The 15,966-nt window shown below is 56.2% G+C and overlaps 1 protein-coding gene across 1 annotated transcript; it reads right to left on the minus strand.

Moving 5' to 3' along the window:
* Window positions 1–3,067: 3,067 nt before the first annotated feature.
* Window positions 3,068–6,755, minus strand: LOC137167444 (SLAM family member 9-like). The gene is made up of 4 exons (XM_067569605.1): window positions 5,991–6,755; window positions 4,532–4,897; window positions 3,562–3,828; window positions 3,068–3,204 (listed from the first exon to the last, which is right to left on the minus strand). The coding sequence occupies exons 1-4, from the start codon at window positions 6,046–6,048 to the stop codon at window positions 3,068–3,070; spliced, it is 828 nt and encodes a 275-aa protein (XP_067425706.1). The 5' UTR covers window positions 6,049–6,755.
* Between the last annotated feature and the right edge of the window lie 9,211 nt (window positions 6,756–15,966).

Raw genomic sequence — 15,966 nt, forward strand, 5'->3', positions numbered from 1 at the left:
AATTTGTGTTTATAAACCCACGGGGGGCCTCCTTTCAGGGCCTGTTCAGGGCTGGACTGGGCTGGGGTGATCGCCCCATCGGGGGCTCTTACCATCTTTGTCACAAATAAAGCTGCTTTTTAAACAAGAGCGCAGCCTCCAGCACAACTCTCAAAAATCCCTGGGGCAGGGAGACGCCTGATGTGCTGTGCAGAGCCAGGGAGGGAGGCGAGTGTCTTCCTCCCCCTGCCGGTGTATAGGTCTCTGCTGAGCTGGGGTGGGGAGGACGGGGGGACGCCAGCCCTCTGTGCATCAGCTTCTGCCTGTTGCTTCCGGCTGCTGTCTGAACTTAAAGGGAGAGCTACCCACCGTGCACGGCTCCCTGTGTCGGTGCCAGAGCTGGTGGTGCGAATGGCCTCACAAGGAGCCAGGCGAGGACATGCCACAGCGGTTTAATTGCAGCGGTGGCTGTCCGCCGGCATAACCAGTGTCGGCAAAACTCTGCCGTGTAGACAAGGCTTTAGTTTCTCTGCTGCATCTGTCGGTCTGCAGTAGAAGGCGTCGGTGTAGGGCAAACTGCTTGGATGCTCCTTGTTCCTCACAGGGTTTAATGTTTGATTCATTTCACAGACAGCACGTCCGTCAGTTCTGGTCCCGACTGTTAATGGGAAACCCACGGTTTTGAGCAATTTCTCTTACTATGCCAAAATTATACTCTGATTAGCTGCCTGTATCTTTCCACACTCAAGGGGCCAGGAAAATCTTGCTGGCTTTGGTTTAGACTATTAAAATCTTTGTGGTTTTGTTCGGAAGTTTTGGGTCAATTCTCCCTTCTCGTCCGTTATTTGCTGTCCCTGCTTTCACACCAGGCCACTCCTCCCTGCTGATTTTGAATTTGCAGCCAATCTAAATCAGCGCAGACTTCTCACACCCTGGTCAGAGCTCCCCTGATGAGAATTTCTTCCTTCCTCAAGTTTCTTTGATCAGGGCAGGACAGGGTCACTCACAGAGTTGTACTGAGGGTGCATGGAGGCTGGGGCAGACCCGGTGCAATGGGATAATTGCCGTGCTCGGCTTGGAGAGGAGAAACGCATTACAGATTGAGCAGTTCTTGGGGACTGTGGGTATGAGGGCCAGATAAGGACCACAAACAGTCACAGCGCTGCCAGTCTCAGGGCAGAGCCAGGGGCCGAGCCCAGCTGTGAAGATGGACTGGCTTCTCTTTTAACCTCACTTTTCCCCTCTGACATCATGCCAGAAAGCTATGCGCCCACAGAGCCGAAGGCTCCTCCCTGCCCCTGGTATTCTGATGTCACAGAACGATGCATCCTGGGACAGTTGCAGTGTGAACAGAGTCCCAAAGGGATTTTGGAGGGGGACAAAAGAATGATATTAACAAATGAGTTAAGCTTTAAAGCTGTCCCCCCCCCTCCCCCGTCCCGATAGCCTGGGACAGAAACCTGCACTTTGGGGCTTATCTGGCCCCTATTACGTATTATTTGAGCACCTCATAGCCCCTCTGTGGGGGAGGGCAGGGCTGGTATCCCCATTGTTCAGATGCAGAACAGAGGCACAGAGAGGCTAAATGACTCTCCCAGGGTCACACAGGGAGCCAGTAGCAGAGGAGAGGTTTGAATGCTGACCTGCGGAAGCCCAGGCCAACACCAGCTTCTCCTTCCTTCCTGACTAATTTCATTCCCATTTTACAGAGGGGGAAACTGAGGCACAGAGCTCTGCCAGAGGCCACTCAGCGCCAGCAGAGTCCAGGCTAGAAGTCAGGTTTGCTGACCACAGGCTGGTCCCTGCTCCACTGGACCATGCAGCCTCCGTACTCAACACTCACCTCTGCTTTGCACTTCGTATTTAACAAGCAGATTGCGCACCCTGCTTCCTTGGGTCTGTGGAGCTGGGTGCCTGCAGCAATTAACCACACGCCCCGGGAAAGCCGGCTCAGCAGCAAGAGGACCAGCCATTAATTCTGGTTCCCAGAAGATTTTTAATGAGAAAACCTCGAGCAGCAAAGCCAGCCCAGATTGCATGGAAGAGCTCATTCAGCACAGTGCGTAACAGCAGGGCAGGCCGTTGACTGTAAACACTCCCCAAGAGTTGCTTTTAAAGCCCAATCCCTGCACAGCGCACGCAGGCGGTGAAAACCGACTGGAGAGTTCATTAACACTTAGAAACGTTGGGTCTTTGTGCAGCACAGAAATCTGCCCTGCCCTCCACTTCCATTTTCGCATTGCAGGTCACCGGGGGCCAGATTCACCCAGGTTCTGCCTGGGGGTGCGACGTTCAGCCCCGCAACACGTAACCCGTTGGTGCCCCGTCCCCTCGTGAAATTTCCCATCCCGAGCTGGTCGCCTAGAGCTCTGCATACAAGGCATGGGCAGAACCGGGCGCCCCAGGGAGGGATTTTCAGAAGCCGGCAAGCTGAGCAGGCAGGAGTGAAATGCAGAGGAAAGGGGAATGATTTAGTGCCCAGCTTCTATTTATCTGGGCCTTCCATGCCACAGGGACAGGCTGACACTAGGTGCCTGTCTCCAGACAGGATCCTCAGCTGTGAACCCTCACCGGGAGATGGGGACGTGAGCCAGCTCGTGGAAAAACCAGAGTGAGCCCATGCGCCCCCCAGTATCTCATCACCCAACGTTCCAGGTGCTCAGCTGGGATGTGGAAGACGCGGGTTCGAATCCTTGTGCTGCCTGATTCAGAGCAGGACTTGAACCCAGGTCTCCCACGTCCCCGCTGAGTGACCCCCAACCAGGCTGCTGGGGGAGAAAGGGGTCACTCCTACATAGCCATTCCACTTTATGTCCATAACTGCGTGGTCTCTGGGTCAGAGAGAGACTCCAGTCCTGGAGTCCAAGCCAACACTGAGACGCCCTGTGCCGCAGAACAGCTGGGCGGAGGATCTACACGTGTGGTCAAGTCTAGCACAATAGTCCCTGCTGCTCCTGTTCCCTGAGGGGAAGGGAAATTAGCACTTTTGCAGGTGGCGGCTGGCCAGCGTGGGAAATGCCAGCACTGGTGGGAGGGCGGGGGGAAGGAGGGAAGGGGATTGAAAGCCACAGTGGAAGCTCCTCTCCTTTCAGGGCTGTCTCTGCCCCCTCACGGCGAGGACATGCATCGTGAGGATCGCAGCCAGCAGCGTTCCCAGCACCCCCAGCAGAAGGATCCCCTTGGCGTGGCAGTAGGACAGCGCTGGGGTCTGGGGCGGGGTGGGACCTGAGGGAATAAATCAATGGTTAGGGGTTCACGCAGCTGCAAACTCAAATCCGTGCCGGGAGCTCCAACGCCGAAGACCCTGGTCAGCTGGGATGCAAACACCCAGCCGTTCCCTTGGGCCAGACCCTCGGTGCCCCCAGCCGCCTCCTGCTCCCCCCACGACAGAGCTTCCTGCCCAGCACCAGGGTGGGCTGTAGGAATTGGGGAATAGCCCTTTAAAAGGCTTGCGAGCCCTCGCTTGGTGCTCACTGTGTCCTAGAGCCCAGCAGAGCAGCAAGGTGTGTCAGAGCCAGGCACGCACGGGCTGTTCCCTGCTGCGTGCATGCGCTCGGGGGGGAGGGATGGAGCGAGCGTCACCTTCGCAGGCCGCCTTGGGGGAGGCGCTGGCCGAGCTGTTGCTGATGAGGTTCCTGGCCGTGCAGGTGACGGGTGAGTCCTCGTCTCCCAGTCTGTGCTGGACCAGCAGGGATTCCTCGGTGGAGAGAACGGCGCCTCCTGCTGGGCGAGTCCAGGTGTAGTTGATGAACCAGGTCCTCTCCCCAGCACTGCAGGTGAAGGTCACGTTGCAGGTGCTGTTCCCAGACATCACAGGGCAGACGCTGATCTCTGGCTCCGACAGTTGCTCTGGGGCCCGGGCGGGGACAGGGGCAGGAAACACAAAATAAGGTTGTACAAAGGCTGCCGGCTCCTCCCTCTGATGGCCTGAGGAGGGTGTGTGTGGGTGGGTGTGTGTGTGGGTGGGTGGGTGGGGTGGGTGACCTCCAGGTGTGAGAGCATCACTCAACCTCACCGTGCCATGTGGATGGAAGAGGAGAGAGGTCACCCTTCCAGCCGGGGCTCGGATCCTGCCTAGGGAGGGGTTTAGCTGCCCTCCACTCATCCCAAGGGGCAGATTCTGGTTCGGCAGGAGCCATGTTTGTAGCCATTGTGGTTAGGGCAGGACCCTGTGAAACGGCTGCATCTTTTCCTAGGCCTCTCCGTAACCCTTATCCCTTCTCTACCCCGCTCTCACGTCTTGCCCCTTTAGCCTTCTGTTTATTTTCTTTAAGATGGGAGCCCAACCCCAACCCCCAGCCTTGGGCTGTCTATCCACCCCCATGCACACCCATCATCTATCTATCTCTCTCTTTTTGTTTAGAGAGTTTCCAAGTTCTGTTCTCGCTTGGCACCAGGAGGAAGCCTGGCCCAGCCCGAGACACCTCCCCCAGCCACCACCAGCCTGTTTGCACCTTTAAAAGCTTCCTGTGAAGCCGGCATCTCATTTGAAGTTCCCGTTACCGCCTCCCGCCCCCTGCACCTCCCCACAAGCTCGGACAGAGACACTCACGGTAGATGGACAGTGTATAGTCACATCTGTAAACGCTAGGTCCGCCCAGCTTTGCCTCTAAACTGTATCCAACCTGGTCTGCCATCGTCAGGTTGCTGATCTCCAGCGAATAGGTCGGGCTGTGGAGTCTCACTCGCCCTCTGTATCTCTCGTTCTCCACAGCTAACTGTTGCAGGACTCCGGGCTCCCCGGGTGTGAAGACGGCTAGAGGCTCGCTTCTATCTGAGGCTGCGGCCTGGCCAGAGCAGCATGTGGACCAGGTGATGCGCTTGAACGTTCCTTTGTACTCGAACGGGAGCATGACCGATTTTCCCAGCGTCCCAATCACCATTATGGGGGTACAGAATGAGATACCAGGACTTGCATCTGACAACACAGAATAAAAGGCTCCAGGAAACAGACCGAATCCAGCCGCCCCCGTCTCTGCACTGCGACTCCCTCCAGCCACAGAGCGTTCATCACAAAAGCCCTTTGCCGTTGGCTAGCACCTCACTGGCTTGAATCTCCGGGGCCTTTACGCACATCAGTGAATTCTCAGGCCTGCATCAGACAGGGGGGCAAACTAGCGGAGCACAGGGCCTTGGAATCTCTGCTGTCACCTGAGGTGTGTAGGAGGGAAATAGAGTCCTGTCCCTTTAAGATGCCTCCTCTCCTGAGGATGGGCAGGGAAGTCTCCTCTCGTACAGGAACTCAGCCTTTGCCCAATGGCATTGACCAGGCAGGACCACCAGAATTTTTAAAGGGCCGGTGATGAATTTCCTCAGTTTCACGGATGGGGAAACTGAGGCACAGAGCGGTGCAGTGACCTGCACAGGGTCACTGGCAGAGCCGGGAACAGGAAAGGAGGGGTCAGGGGCAGTGACTCCAGGCTGCAGGTTTCATCCCCTGGCTGCCTGCTCCTTGCTCTCCCAACTCCTGCCCCAGACTCCGTGCCGCCTGGGGCTGAGGTTACAGCAATGCTGGGGTTGTAAAAGGAGAGAACCCAGCTCCCCCGTCTGCCAGCCCTGGGCTGTCACTGCTGGGCCCCTCTGCCTCTCCCTGGGGGGGGGAGTCGTCGTCTTGTTTAACAACGTGGCTGTGACCATCCAAAGCCTCAGTTCACTTCATGGAGGGAGAGCCTGATGGTCTCTGCCTGGCAAACCCCCCTCCTGGAACCAGCCCCCCACAGGGCGAAGGAGAGAACCTCCAGCAGGGAGAACCCCCAGGGGCGCGGAGAAGAGGCCAGACAGGAACGGAGGCAGAGGCCGCGACGCGTTTCTCCGACGCTCCCTTTGGCTGGGCAACGTGTGGGTCAGGGATGCAGGATCGGGCCCTCCTGTTGGCTGGGCTCAGACTGTGCTGTACCCCTGGGGGTGTGAGACCCCACCCACCACTGCCCAGCTCCTGGGCCTGGCCCCTTGGCAGCTCTGACCCCCTCATTCACCCTTTCATTTCCAGGATACAGCCCCACGTCACCTACCTCTGGCCTGGGAAAGGAGCAGGAGGGGGAGAAGGAAGAGATGGGGAGCTCCCGCCATCCTGGCAGGCTGCGGAGCCGGGAGCAGTCAGTGCCTGTGGAGCGATCGGTCAGAACCAGGGTTGGTCGGAACAACCGGGGCTGGCTGCCGAGGGATTCTGGGATCACCCCACTGAGCAGCAAGGGCTACGTGAGGCTAAACCCAGCCTCAGTAGCTTCAAAACTTCCTTTCTGATGGCTGATCTACTCTGTGGCAGGCAAAGGATGAGATAACCCAGCCCTGAGCTCCTCTGCCCTTCCCCCCAGGTCCCTGTCCCACACAGTCGCTGGCCCGCAGGCCCAGCCTAACTCCGACACCCCCACGCCGGGCTCCCAGCCCTTCCCTTGCGAGACGTCTCTGGGGAGATGCAACCTAAATGGTCCTTTCCTAGCCCCCTCCCGGTTATGCCCTGCTAGGATGACTGATTGTGTGCACCGCGGTAGCGCCGGGGAGCCCGAACCACTGAGCAGGGCCCCGCTGTGCTAGGGGCTGTACGGACACATGGCCCTGTCCCTGGTTCATCACCCCGGTTGGCGTTTACACTTGAGGTCTCTCCGGTTGGCATTTACATTTGGGATCTGCAGGCCATTCTTGTGAGACCTGGAGACCCCTTGCACCTAGAAACCAACCTCCATGTCTGAGAGCAACTCCCAATCTCCTTGAGTGCTGTGGATGGCACAGGGCAGGAGTCATGCTGCCTGATCCCCCCCCCCAGGGGAGGGGGTTAGCGTCCCCCACCATGCTCCCCACAGGACAGATCCTGCAGGAGCTGTTTCTAGCCATCCCATTTGGGACAGGGCCCTGTGAGGCGGGTTTAGTTCTTTCAGGACTGTTCTGCTGTAATTGGATTGCAATTGGATTGTCATTGCAAAAGTCCCAGTGGGAGTGGGTTTGCTTGACTCTCTTTGCTATAGTTCCCCCCTCCCCTGCCAGCCCTTCCCACTACTCTTCACTGAGCAAGCTCCGGTTACTCAATATCACCGGGGAGGGAGGTGGGGGTCCCAGAATTAAAGGGACAATCCAGGGCCGGAGCCTGCTCTAGACACAGGTTTCCCTGGTTTAGCGATGTTGGCTAGAAGGGTGATTTAAAAAAAAAATACAGATCTAGTTACACGGGTACAACCCCTAGTGTGGACACAGCTAACACTGGGATAAAGGGACCTTATCCCCATATTGTTCATTCCCCCTCCCATATGGGATAAGCACATTCAGAGCTGTATGCCTCTACCCCAGGAGATTTGCATTGCTTTTCCTTCCCCAGCAGAGTGACACGGCGAGGGGAGTCTCACAGCCACACTCACCCTGGGCCGTGTACATTCTGGCGCTGATCAGTAATACCAGCACAGGAGCTGACACAGCATGTACCCAGTACAGGAAACAGAGATAACTGACTCTAGATAAACAGAACCTGATGTTATGTAGAACCCGGCTGCTGCCTGCCCCGGTGTAGCAGTGACAAAGGGAACTGATCCCTGCAGATTCCTCAGCAATTGACACACACAGGCCAGCATCCTCAGCAGCTGGGGCCTTTCCAAACGCTCCATCCACAGACTCTCTTTGGTGGGTGACTCCGGCTGGGAATAGGTGTCTTGGCGTTCTCCCCAACACTGCGGTTTCACGTGGTGTTCAGCTCACAGAAGGGCTATATAATCTCTGGCTCTGACAGCCACTCAGGGGCCGGTGTGGGTCATACAAAGTACAAATACAGAGACACTGATCTAGAAGGAAACCACCATGGGTTCTTACAGCCTGACACTGCCCTGGTGTCTGCCATGGGATACTGATCTAAACACACAACTTTTTTCAGGACAAGTTGCGCTCAGAGTTGAGATGGGTGACATCAGCGAAAAATCCAGCTGTGAAACCCTGTAATTAGCAAAAAACCCCAAGGCGCCATTATAGAACCAGGGAATTTAGAGCTCTGCTGAAACCTACAAGAAACCCCACAGCTTGAGAGTACGGAATTTCCCAGGTAAGCCTTCAATGCCCTTAACTCTGCCCTTCTCAGCCTTCCATCTTCCCCTCCTTGCAGGTAGGGTATTGGAAACGTGCCTCAGTCCACAGAGCCGTTCGCACAGCTAGGAGCTGCTCTGCCCCGGCACTGACCACTGCTTTTTCCATAGAATCACGTCATGGCTTGATAGGAGCCTCGTAAGCTTTTACAAGGATATTTTCATAGCTTCAGATTGTAAGGCCAGAAGGGCGCATTAGCTCATCCAATCGGATCTCCGGTATAACACAGGCCATTAAAGTGACATGTTGGCTCTGGGTCTAATGGTGCTCGGGGAATTAGCTGGCACATGGGACTATAGGGCCAATCCTGCCAGATGCAGAGAATTGTGAAGGACATCAGCCCAATGAAGGAACCCTAGGCTACACCCAAATTCTCTTAGGGTTAGTGTACACCCCAAAGAAATTGCTGGGATAGCTACCTAGTGGAGACATAGCTTATCCCAGCCAAAGGAGTGCTTTTGTCAGTATAGTTAAATGACACACGCTGTGTCTGCATGGGCAGTGTTGCTGGCAGAGAATTTCAGTTGGGGGGATGATTTTTTTTCTTCACTTTCGTAACCATCATAGTTCTGTCGGCAAAACTTTGTAGCGAAGACCTGGCCTTAACCTGCCATAAGAGTACAGCCACACCACCCTGTCAAAGGCCTTTTCAGCATCTGAGTCTGCGGCTGGGCAACCGGACAGTTAATTGACGCTAGCAGGATCCTTGCTGGTGTAGAATTTGGCAGGATGAGGGCCATAGAGAGGTTTTAGACCAGTGTAACTCTATGGACTTCCACAGAACCATTCCTGACTCATAGGAATGGCCAGACCAGATCTGACTGGGGGACCATCTAGCCTGGTGTCTCATCTTCACTGGTGGCCGATGCCAGCTGCTTCAGCGGAAGGTGCAAGAATTCCCAGCTTTTCACTCTCTCTCCATGTTTCCATGCCCCGGATCATTCTCTGACCCCTCGAGTTCTGAGCAATCCTGAGTGAGATGGGACCCAGCGATGCACCTGGAATCTGCTGCACCGCTGATTTCTAGAAAGCCATTAACCTGCTCTCTGTACTATTCTCCATCCCCCATTTTGTGCCTCCTGACATCTCTTTAGCTCTTCTGGCCCCACCTGCACGTGGGCAGAGATCTCCATGGAGCTTTCTACAATGACGCCCTGGTCTGGTCCCTGGGTGGAGCACAGGTAATTTAGATCCCTGAAGTGTGCCTGACTCGTTTCTGTTTTTCCCTCCAGTGGGCCTTACTTTGCATGCGTTGACATTGAATTTCCTTTACCGTTGTGTTGTTTATTCAGACCTGCTGGACCATGTGTCACGGGCCCCGCACAACTAGCGGGGCTTCTTTAACTGCGGTGTCGGGGCGGGGCTGTGCTTTTGGAGCTGGATGATCTGGGCTCTAGCCCTGCTGCCTGCGAGTGGGGAGAGCCGGGAAGGCCAGGATGGCTCCGGGTTTGTTCCTGTGCCATTATCCTGCAGCGCTTGCATAGGGCTCATCGGGACAGAGCCCATGAATCCAATCAGACAGAACCTGGCAGAGCCGTGCAGTTTCCAGAGTGCTCAGCACCTGGTCCCCCTCCCCGGGAGAGATGGTGACACGCAGGAGAGGAACGTTTTCCAGGCAGCTGGCTAGTGAGGGTTTAAAGAGAACAGGCGGAGGGGGGCATGGCTGCTTCCTGGGGGAGCAGATCTGTTCCCTGAGACACAGCAGAGAGTCGGGGGGAATGAGTTTAAGGCACAGAGCCTGATTCTGATTGCAGATTATCGGACAAAAACCTGGGACATCTGGGATGATGCAGAGCCCACAAAACTGGCCAGCTGGCAGCATGCACTGAGCACCTGGACGATCCTGGGAAAGCCGGAAGGTGGCAGGCGTACTGCAGACACTGGTGTCAATCTAGAGCCACCCCTCTGGCTTCAGTGGAGTGACTCCAGATTGAGACCAGTGTCACTGCGAGCAGAAGCTGAGCTATTGCACTCCCCCACCCCGCTCTCCCAGCCCCGGATTATCCCCCAGCTCTGCTGATGTCTCTCAATCCTGCCTGCAGCAGCTGCTGCTACGCCAGTCCAAGGCCTTCATTCAGATCTCCTATTTGAGCCAGTTCGCACCCCCACCCACATTGCACAGGTGTAAGTGACCACCCAAGTAGTGGGCAAAGGGAGACACCTGGCCTCGTACAGTTCTAGGGGTGGATGAGCTGACCGTCCTTCCAGCACTATGCAGCTGAGGGTGCAAAGAGGCAAAAAGCAAACAGTCCGTGTCAGTCCAACACCCCAGGAGAAGTGGATGCGCTGACGGTGATCAGAATACCTAGCTCGGTTCTTTTCCTTTTTTTTTTTAAATCAGTGTTTGCTTTTTCAATACGAACATTGCGACACAAACCGAAAACGAAAGCACACGAGCAGTGTTAACGTACAACACCGGTCTGTAACCCAGCACCGTGTTAACGTACATATTTGAACACCGTTAATATCAAATGATACAATGAAATAAATCAATACATTACAGCTCACCAGGGAAACAACCCAGACAAGGCCATACCTGGCTCTTCCATCTGTAGATCTCAGAGCGCTTTCTTTACAAAGGAGGGCATTATCAGCTCCATTTTACAGATGGGGAAACTGAGCCCCCGGTAGGGAGGTGACGTGCCCCAGTACACCCAGCAGGGCAGTGGCAGGCCCAGGAATAGAATCCAGGTTTTCTGAGTCCACTTGCTCTATCCATTAGGCACCACTGCCGTTCTTTGGGGTTTAGAGCAGGCCTACCCCGCGCTCACCCCTAGTTAAGCAGTGGGTGTGCTGGGGCAGCGCTTATTACACTTATCTTGCTGTTACCTCATGTGCCACCCATTTCTTGGGAAACCCCTCCTTGTCTCTTGGCTTAGCCCGAGCTCAGAGATCTCCAGCTTTTCTATTCTGGGATCCCATCTGGCAGCCGCCTCCCACTTGGCATCACGACCCCCTGGCTCCGGCGTGTGACCCCTCTGGGCCATTCACACCCCTGATTCGATTGTAAGAGCTTTGGGGCAGGGACCATGTGTGTGGCCAGTACCCGGCACCAGGGGCCCTGGTCAGGATCTCTAGGCGCTATCGCAATTCCAGACCTGCTGAAAGCCATGCAGCCCTGTGCTGTGCTGCTCTGGCATGTGGGCCCCACACACTCCAATAACCCCCATTTCTGACACAAGACTGCCTCTGCCTCACCCCCAGCTCTGTCACCAAGGGGAAGACGCACTGTGCTGTGATCCTAGAGCTCATGAAGTCTCAACCCAACCGTCCTTCTGATCCCTCAGCCCATTTCTCTGCCCCCAACAACCCTGGCCTCCTGTCCTTCCCTGATCAACTATGATGCCCAGTTTTGCTCATCCATGTTGACAACCTGCCTTTTAGAAGCAATGGGCCACATCCTGTGCTTGTGTTAGGGCCTGGCCCTGAATTGCGTAACACATTTGGGGGTCATTTTTCAAGACCCACCCACCCCTTGTGACATTGAAACCAGCACACACAATTAAGGACTCTCTCCCACCCCCCAACGTGCTAGGTAATTTCTGGACGGCGCCTGACCCAGGCTGATAGCCCGGCTCCTTATCAGTGGCTAGCCACTCGAGTGACCACGTGCAATGGCTTCAGAGTCTGCTGTGGCAGCCTGGCTAAGGATCCTGGCCATGTTGCTCGAGTGGGAGAAGCTTTTAGCCCTTGAGCCAGGCTGGGTCCCTGCAGATGACCCAAGAGTGGTGTCGTTTCACGGAGCTGCGCTGGCTCTAACCACTAGATGGTGCTTTGGTCTCAGAGCCTGGCCACCTCGCACTGCAAAGCTAGGGCACAAACAGCTGTACCGCCCCTGGGCTGCGCCCTAGGAGAGCAGCGGGTTTTCCTCTGGCTGCAAACACTGGAGGGGAATGGGGATGCTGGGTAGACAGGGGTTTAGCGCGGTGCATGGCGGGTTTGTAGCTGGTTAATGGGCGCCATCGCTTGAAGAGCAGGGTCTGGGGGCAGCGGAGTGGCTGGATCCCTTGCATGCATCCCCCAGCTATGACCCTGACCTGGGGGGCAGAGGATCCTTTTCAGCACCGCTCAGGATACAGCAGCGCAGAGGCCAGCATGTGAGCAGGAAAGACGGAATCAGGGGACATTTCTGATTCTCCATCCACAGCCCGCAGCTAAGAGCCGCTGGCTGGGTGACAGGACCTTCTCCCCATCAAGGCTTATGGAAGCCCCGGGGGAAATGCCCCAATTTGCTTCTGCCCCTCTATGCCACTGGGATACACCCGGGCAAAGCAGAGGGCCATGGATGCAAAGCACAGACCTGGTCTTCAGGAGGGGAAGGAACCGTCCCGTGACAAGCAAAACAAACCTCCCGAACAAAGGGAAGCAGGAAACAACTGCAGCAAGCGATACCAAGCAGCGGTGCTTAATTAGGAGCAAAGTATTAATGGAGGGGAGAAGCGGCATGGTGTGAACAGGGAACGTCCTTCCCTGGGGAACACGGGAGCAGGGCTAGGAGCCGGTCTGAGCTTCTGGAATAATACAGAGTTCATGAATCATGGTTAGTTATTATTACACCTAAAAGTGAGTTGGGCTATGAAAAGGACAGACAGACAGTGTACCGCTGGCAGACCAGACGCCAGCTTGTGCCCAAGTCCCCACTTCCCAACCGAACACTGACAAATACGTAGCGGGAATCAGTCTGGCTGACCTGTGTTCATATTGTTAAATTGGTTTTAGGATTATAAGAACGCGTTTGGTGTTTAGATATCATTGAGTTGCTGCCTGCATTAATCTCACTCGTAACACCTGGATCCCCGATTGTACGGTAATGGTTGTATTATGAGCCTCAGTGACTATGTAAATCACTGGACAGGAGAGAGAATTGAATTAGTGTGAGGTGCTGATGGGCAACAGAAGGTGTTACCGCCTCCCTGACAGGAAATGTCAATCAACACCACCCATGCTATTGTGGGACATTAAAAAGGACAAAAAGACTTTATTCTTCTACTCTCCTCCCCCATGAAGGTGTCATGAAAGTGGATTCCTCCCATCAGCTGAGTTTGCAGCTCAGAGCACATGGCAGGAGGGGGATAAAATCCCCAAAGAATACCTACCTTCCCCATTGTTGTTCCTTACCCTTGGATGTATATATGTACCTCCTCTCTGATTTCTATTCCTTACATCTGACAAAGTGGGTTACAGCCCACGAAAGCTTATGCCTGCAGAAATTAAATTTGTTAGTCTTTAAAGTGTCACAGGACTCTCGTTGGTTTTGCTGTATACAGACTAAGACGGCTACCCCTCTGGAACTGCTTAGCCTGGGTTAGCCCGAAAGGACTTGGAGAGCTTGCTTATTACCGGAGCTTCTCTTACCTTCTGAAGCTTCAGATTGTAACTCATTTGTGTGTGTATGAATCAGTACAAATCAGAGCAGCTTTGAGCTGCCTCTAAAACTTATGCTCTGTTCCCTACGTGCCCTGGGAAGCAGAGATAGCCATAGCCTATTGTGCTTAGCCACACCCCTGATCCACCCCCATGGGCCCTGGGTAGCATAAACGAGGCCAAGGTGTCAGTGAGAATCGGGCCTGTTAGGTTCTAAGCCGGTGCTGAGGCTGAGTGTCCCAAATCTTGGGTCGAGGGGGTTGGACCCCTGGTTTTGGCCCAGAGGCACCTGGGCTCCGAAGGCTGCCGAGGAACAAGCCTGAACCGTCTCTCCCATGCCCAGGCAGCAGGCGCTGAAACCACCCAGCGCAACTGGCAATCAGGGGAAGGCATAGCACGGAGACACTCAACTCCGCCAAGCAAGCGACTCTAACCACAGGGAGATCGTTTCCCAGGCTCCACGGGGCTGAGCCTTCCCCGCCCAGCCTGGCAGGGGAGTCCCAGCTTAGCTCCTGGAGGAGGATGTGTTCACGGGCTGGTTCTTAGTCCAGGTATAGTTCAGCTGTCCCAGGGGTCCTTTATGCACGGCAGGGAAGTGGCTGGGCTAAGCAGCAGCACGGTGGCTGCTTCCCCTGGTACGATGAGAGGCCCTTGTGTCTCTGCTGCGGCAGGTTAGCCTCTCGCCGTCGCTCATCTGCTGAGCCTAGCGGGAAGCTGCCACGTCGGTGTCCTGGCCAAAAGGGCCACAGACTTGCCCTCCGTGACAGCCATGTCAACCCACAGCCACTCCCTGGGCCTTGTGAGAGCTACCCGAGATCTAGCCGGGTGTGCGGGACGGCTGAACGGCTCTGTGAAGGGCAGAGGGATTCCCCGTGGGAACAGGCTGGAAAGGGATGAGAAGTTATGGCCCTTAGTCACACTCTGGGCCGCACAAAGGGGCTGCAATAGGGGCAGGAAACGTCTCTTTGTTCTGATTTTGTACAGCACCTAGCACCATGGGGTGCTACCGTGATAACAGATGATAATAATTAGAGCCACTTGAACTTCCCACATGCCCTGTCCTTTCCCAAGTGCAGGCAGGGCCGGATTAATGCAGGGGCTTTGGGGGCTGCAGCCCAGGGCCTTGGGCTAAGCGGGGCCCCGGCAGGACCCACTGGCAGAGAGGGGAGCCTGGTGCTGGCCGCCGCTGGTCCCACTTGCGATGCATGGGGCAGCCGGTCGCAGAACCCTCCCTGCCTGGAGCCGCGGCACTGGCGGGCAGCTGCAGCCGTTCATCCAGCTCAGTGCCGAGCATCTGGGTGGGACAGGCCCTGTGGTGCCCGGCCCAGCACCTGGCCTGGGCTGCCGCACAGCTACTGGGAGTTCCTGCCGGCTGCACATGGGACACGCTGGCCAGGCCCTGCCTGGAGCCAGAGCATGGCACTGCCACTGACAGGGCGAGGCGGGCATGGATGGAACAGCTCTGCAGGGCAGTGGCAATGCAACGCCGCTGGGTGGAAGGACAGTGTGGGGGAAAGCCTGGGGGATCCCCTGTGACCCGAGCAGGGGGCAGGCACGGGGGCTTCTATGGAGGGGGCAGCCCAGGGGAGTGGAGAAGGGAGGGCAGGGCACGGCACGGGGACACTGGACTGCTCTGTGAATGGGGCCGCGCCGAGGAGGAGGGAGTGTGGAGCACAGGAAAGCCTCTTGGGAATGGGGGGGCAGCAGTTCGGGGGGAGGATAGGACAATGGCATTTTAAATCTCTGTTTCTCCTGTGTGGGGTGGGGGCCCCACAAAATCGAATAGCCCCAGGCCCACAGGAGAGTTAACCTGGCCCTGAGTTCTGGGATGGAGCATTTGGGGATTGGGACCCCGTAAATCATTTCTGTGGCAGTTCCAGCTGCTCAGTGGGCGCTGGAGACCATTGCTCCGAAGGCCCCGACTCCAGAGTGGTTCTGGCTACGTCCGTTGCCTGCTTCCTCGCTCACCTGCCCTGTCGCTAAAAGCAACGGCTGCATTTTGCCCTGCAGAACGAAGAGCTTCAGGAACTAAAGAGCCTGTGACTTCAAGCAGAGAAGGCTCCAAAACTCTGGCCACCTCGGGGAACGGGAGAGTGGGGCCTTATGTCCCTGCCTCACTAGTGCAAATCCTGCTCCAGCTGCGAAATGAGTTTGATGGGACTCCGCCAAGCTCATCCAGAGCTTAACGCAGGTGTCCCAGAAAGCACCATCGCAGCTGAGGTGCCTCGGCTCAGGACTGAATGGGGCATGGAGATCCGACTGCCCGGCTGTGCTAGACGGAGCTCGTCCCAGCCCGGCGGAGGCCCGGAGCCAGGGGAGCATTGCGGGAGTTTCCCCGGAGCACGGCCCTCGCCCTACGTGTTCTGGCAATAAATAGACCCAGAGCAGCAGGGCTGTCATTCCCACGGCAAATCGGCAACAGGGGCCTGGCAGTGCCAGGACCAGAAAGGGCTGGATGTGCCCAGGGCAGGGGGGGAATGTCACCGGCCAAGAATAACACCTCCCAGCAGCAGCCCTGCCCCGCCCAAGGAATTACCGGGAGCGAAGAAGAGAGGGAGGATG

Source organism: Emydura macquarii, unplaced genomic scaffold (assembly GCF_026122565.2).
Source record: "Emydura macquarii macquarii isolate MOO-44397 ecotype Brisbane River unplaced genomic scaffold, CSIRO-AGI_Emac_v2 contig_2924, whole genome shotgun sequence".
Taxonomy (NCBI): Eukaryota; Metazoa; Chordata; order Testudines; family Chelidae; genus Emydura; species Emydura macquarii.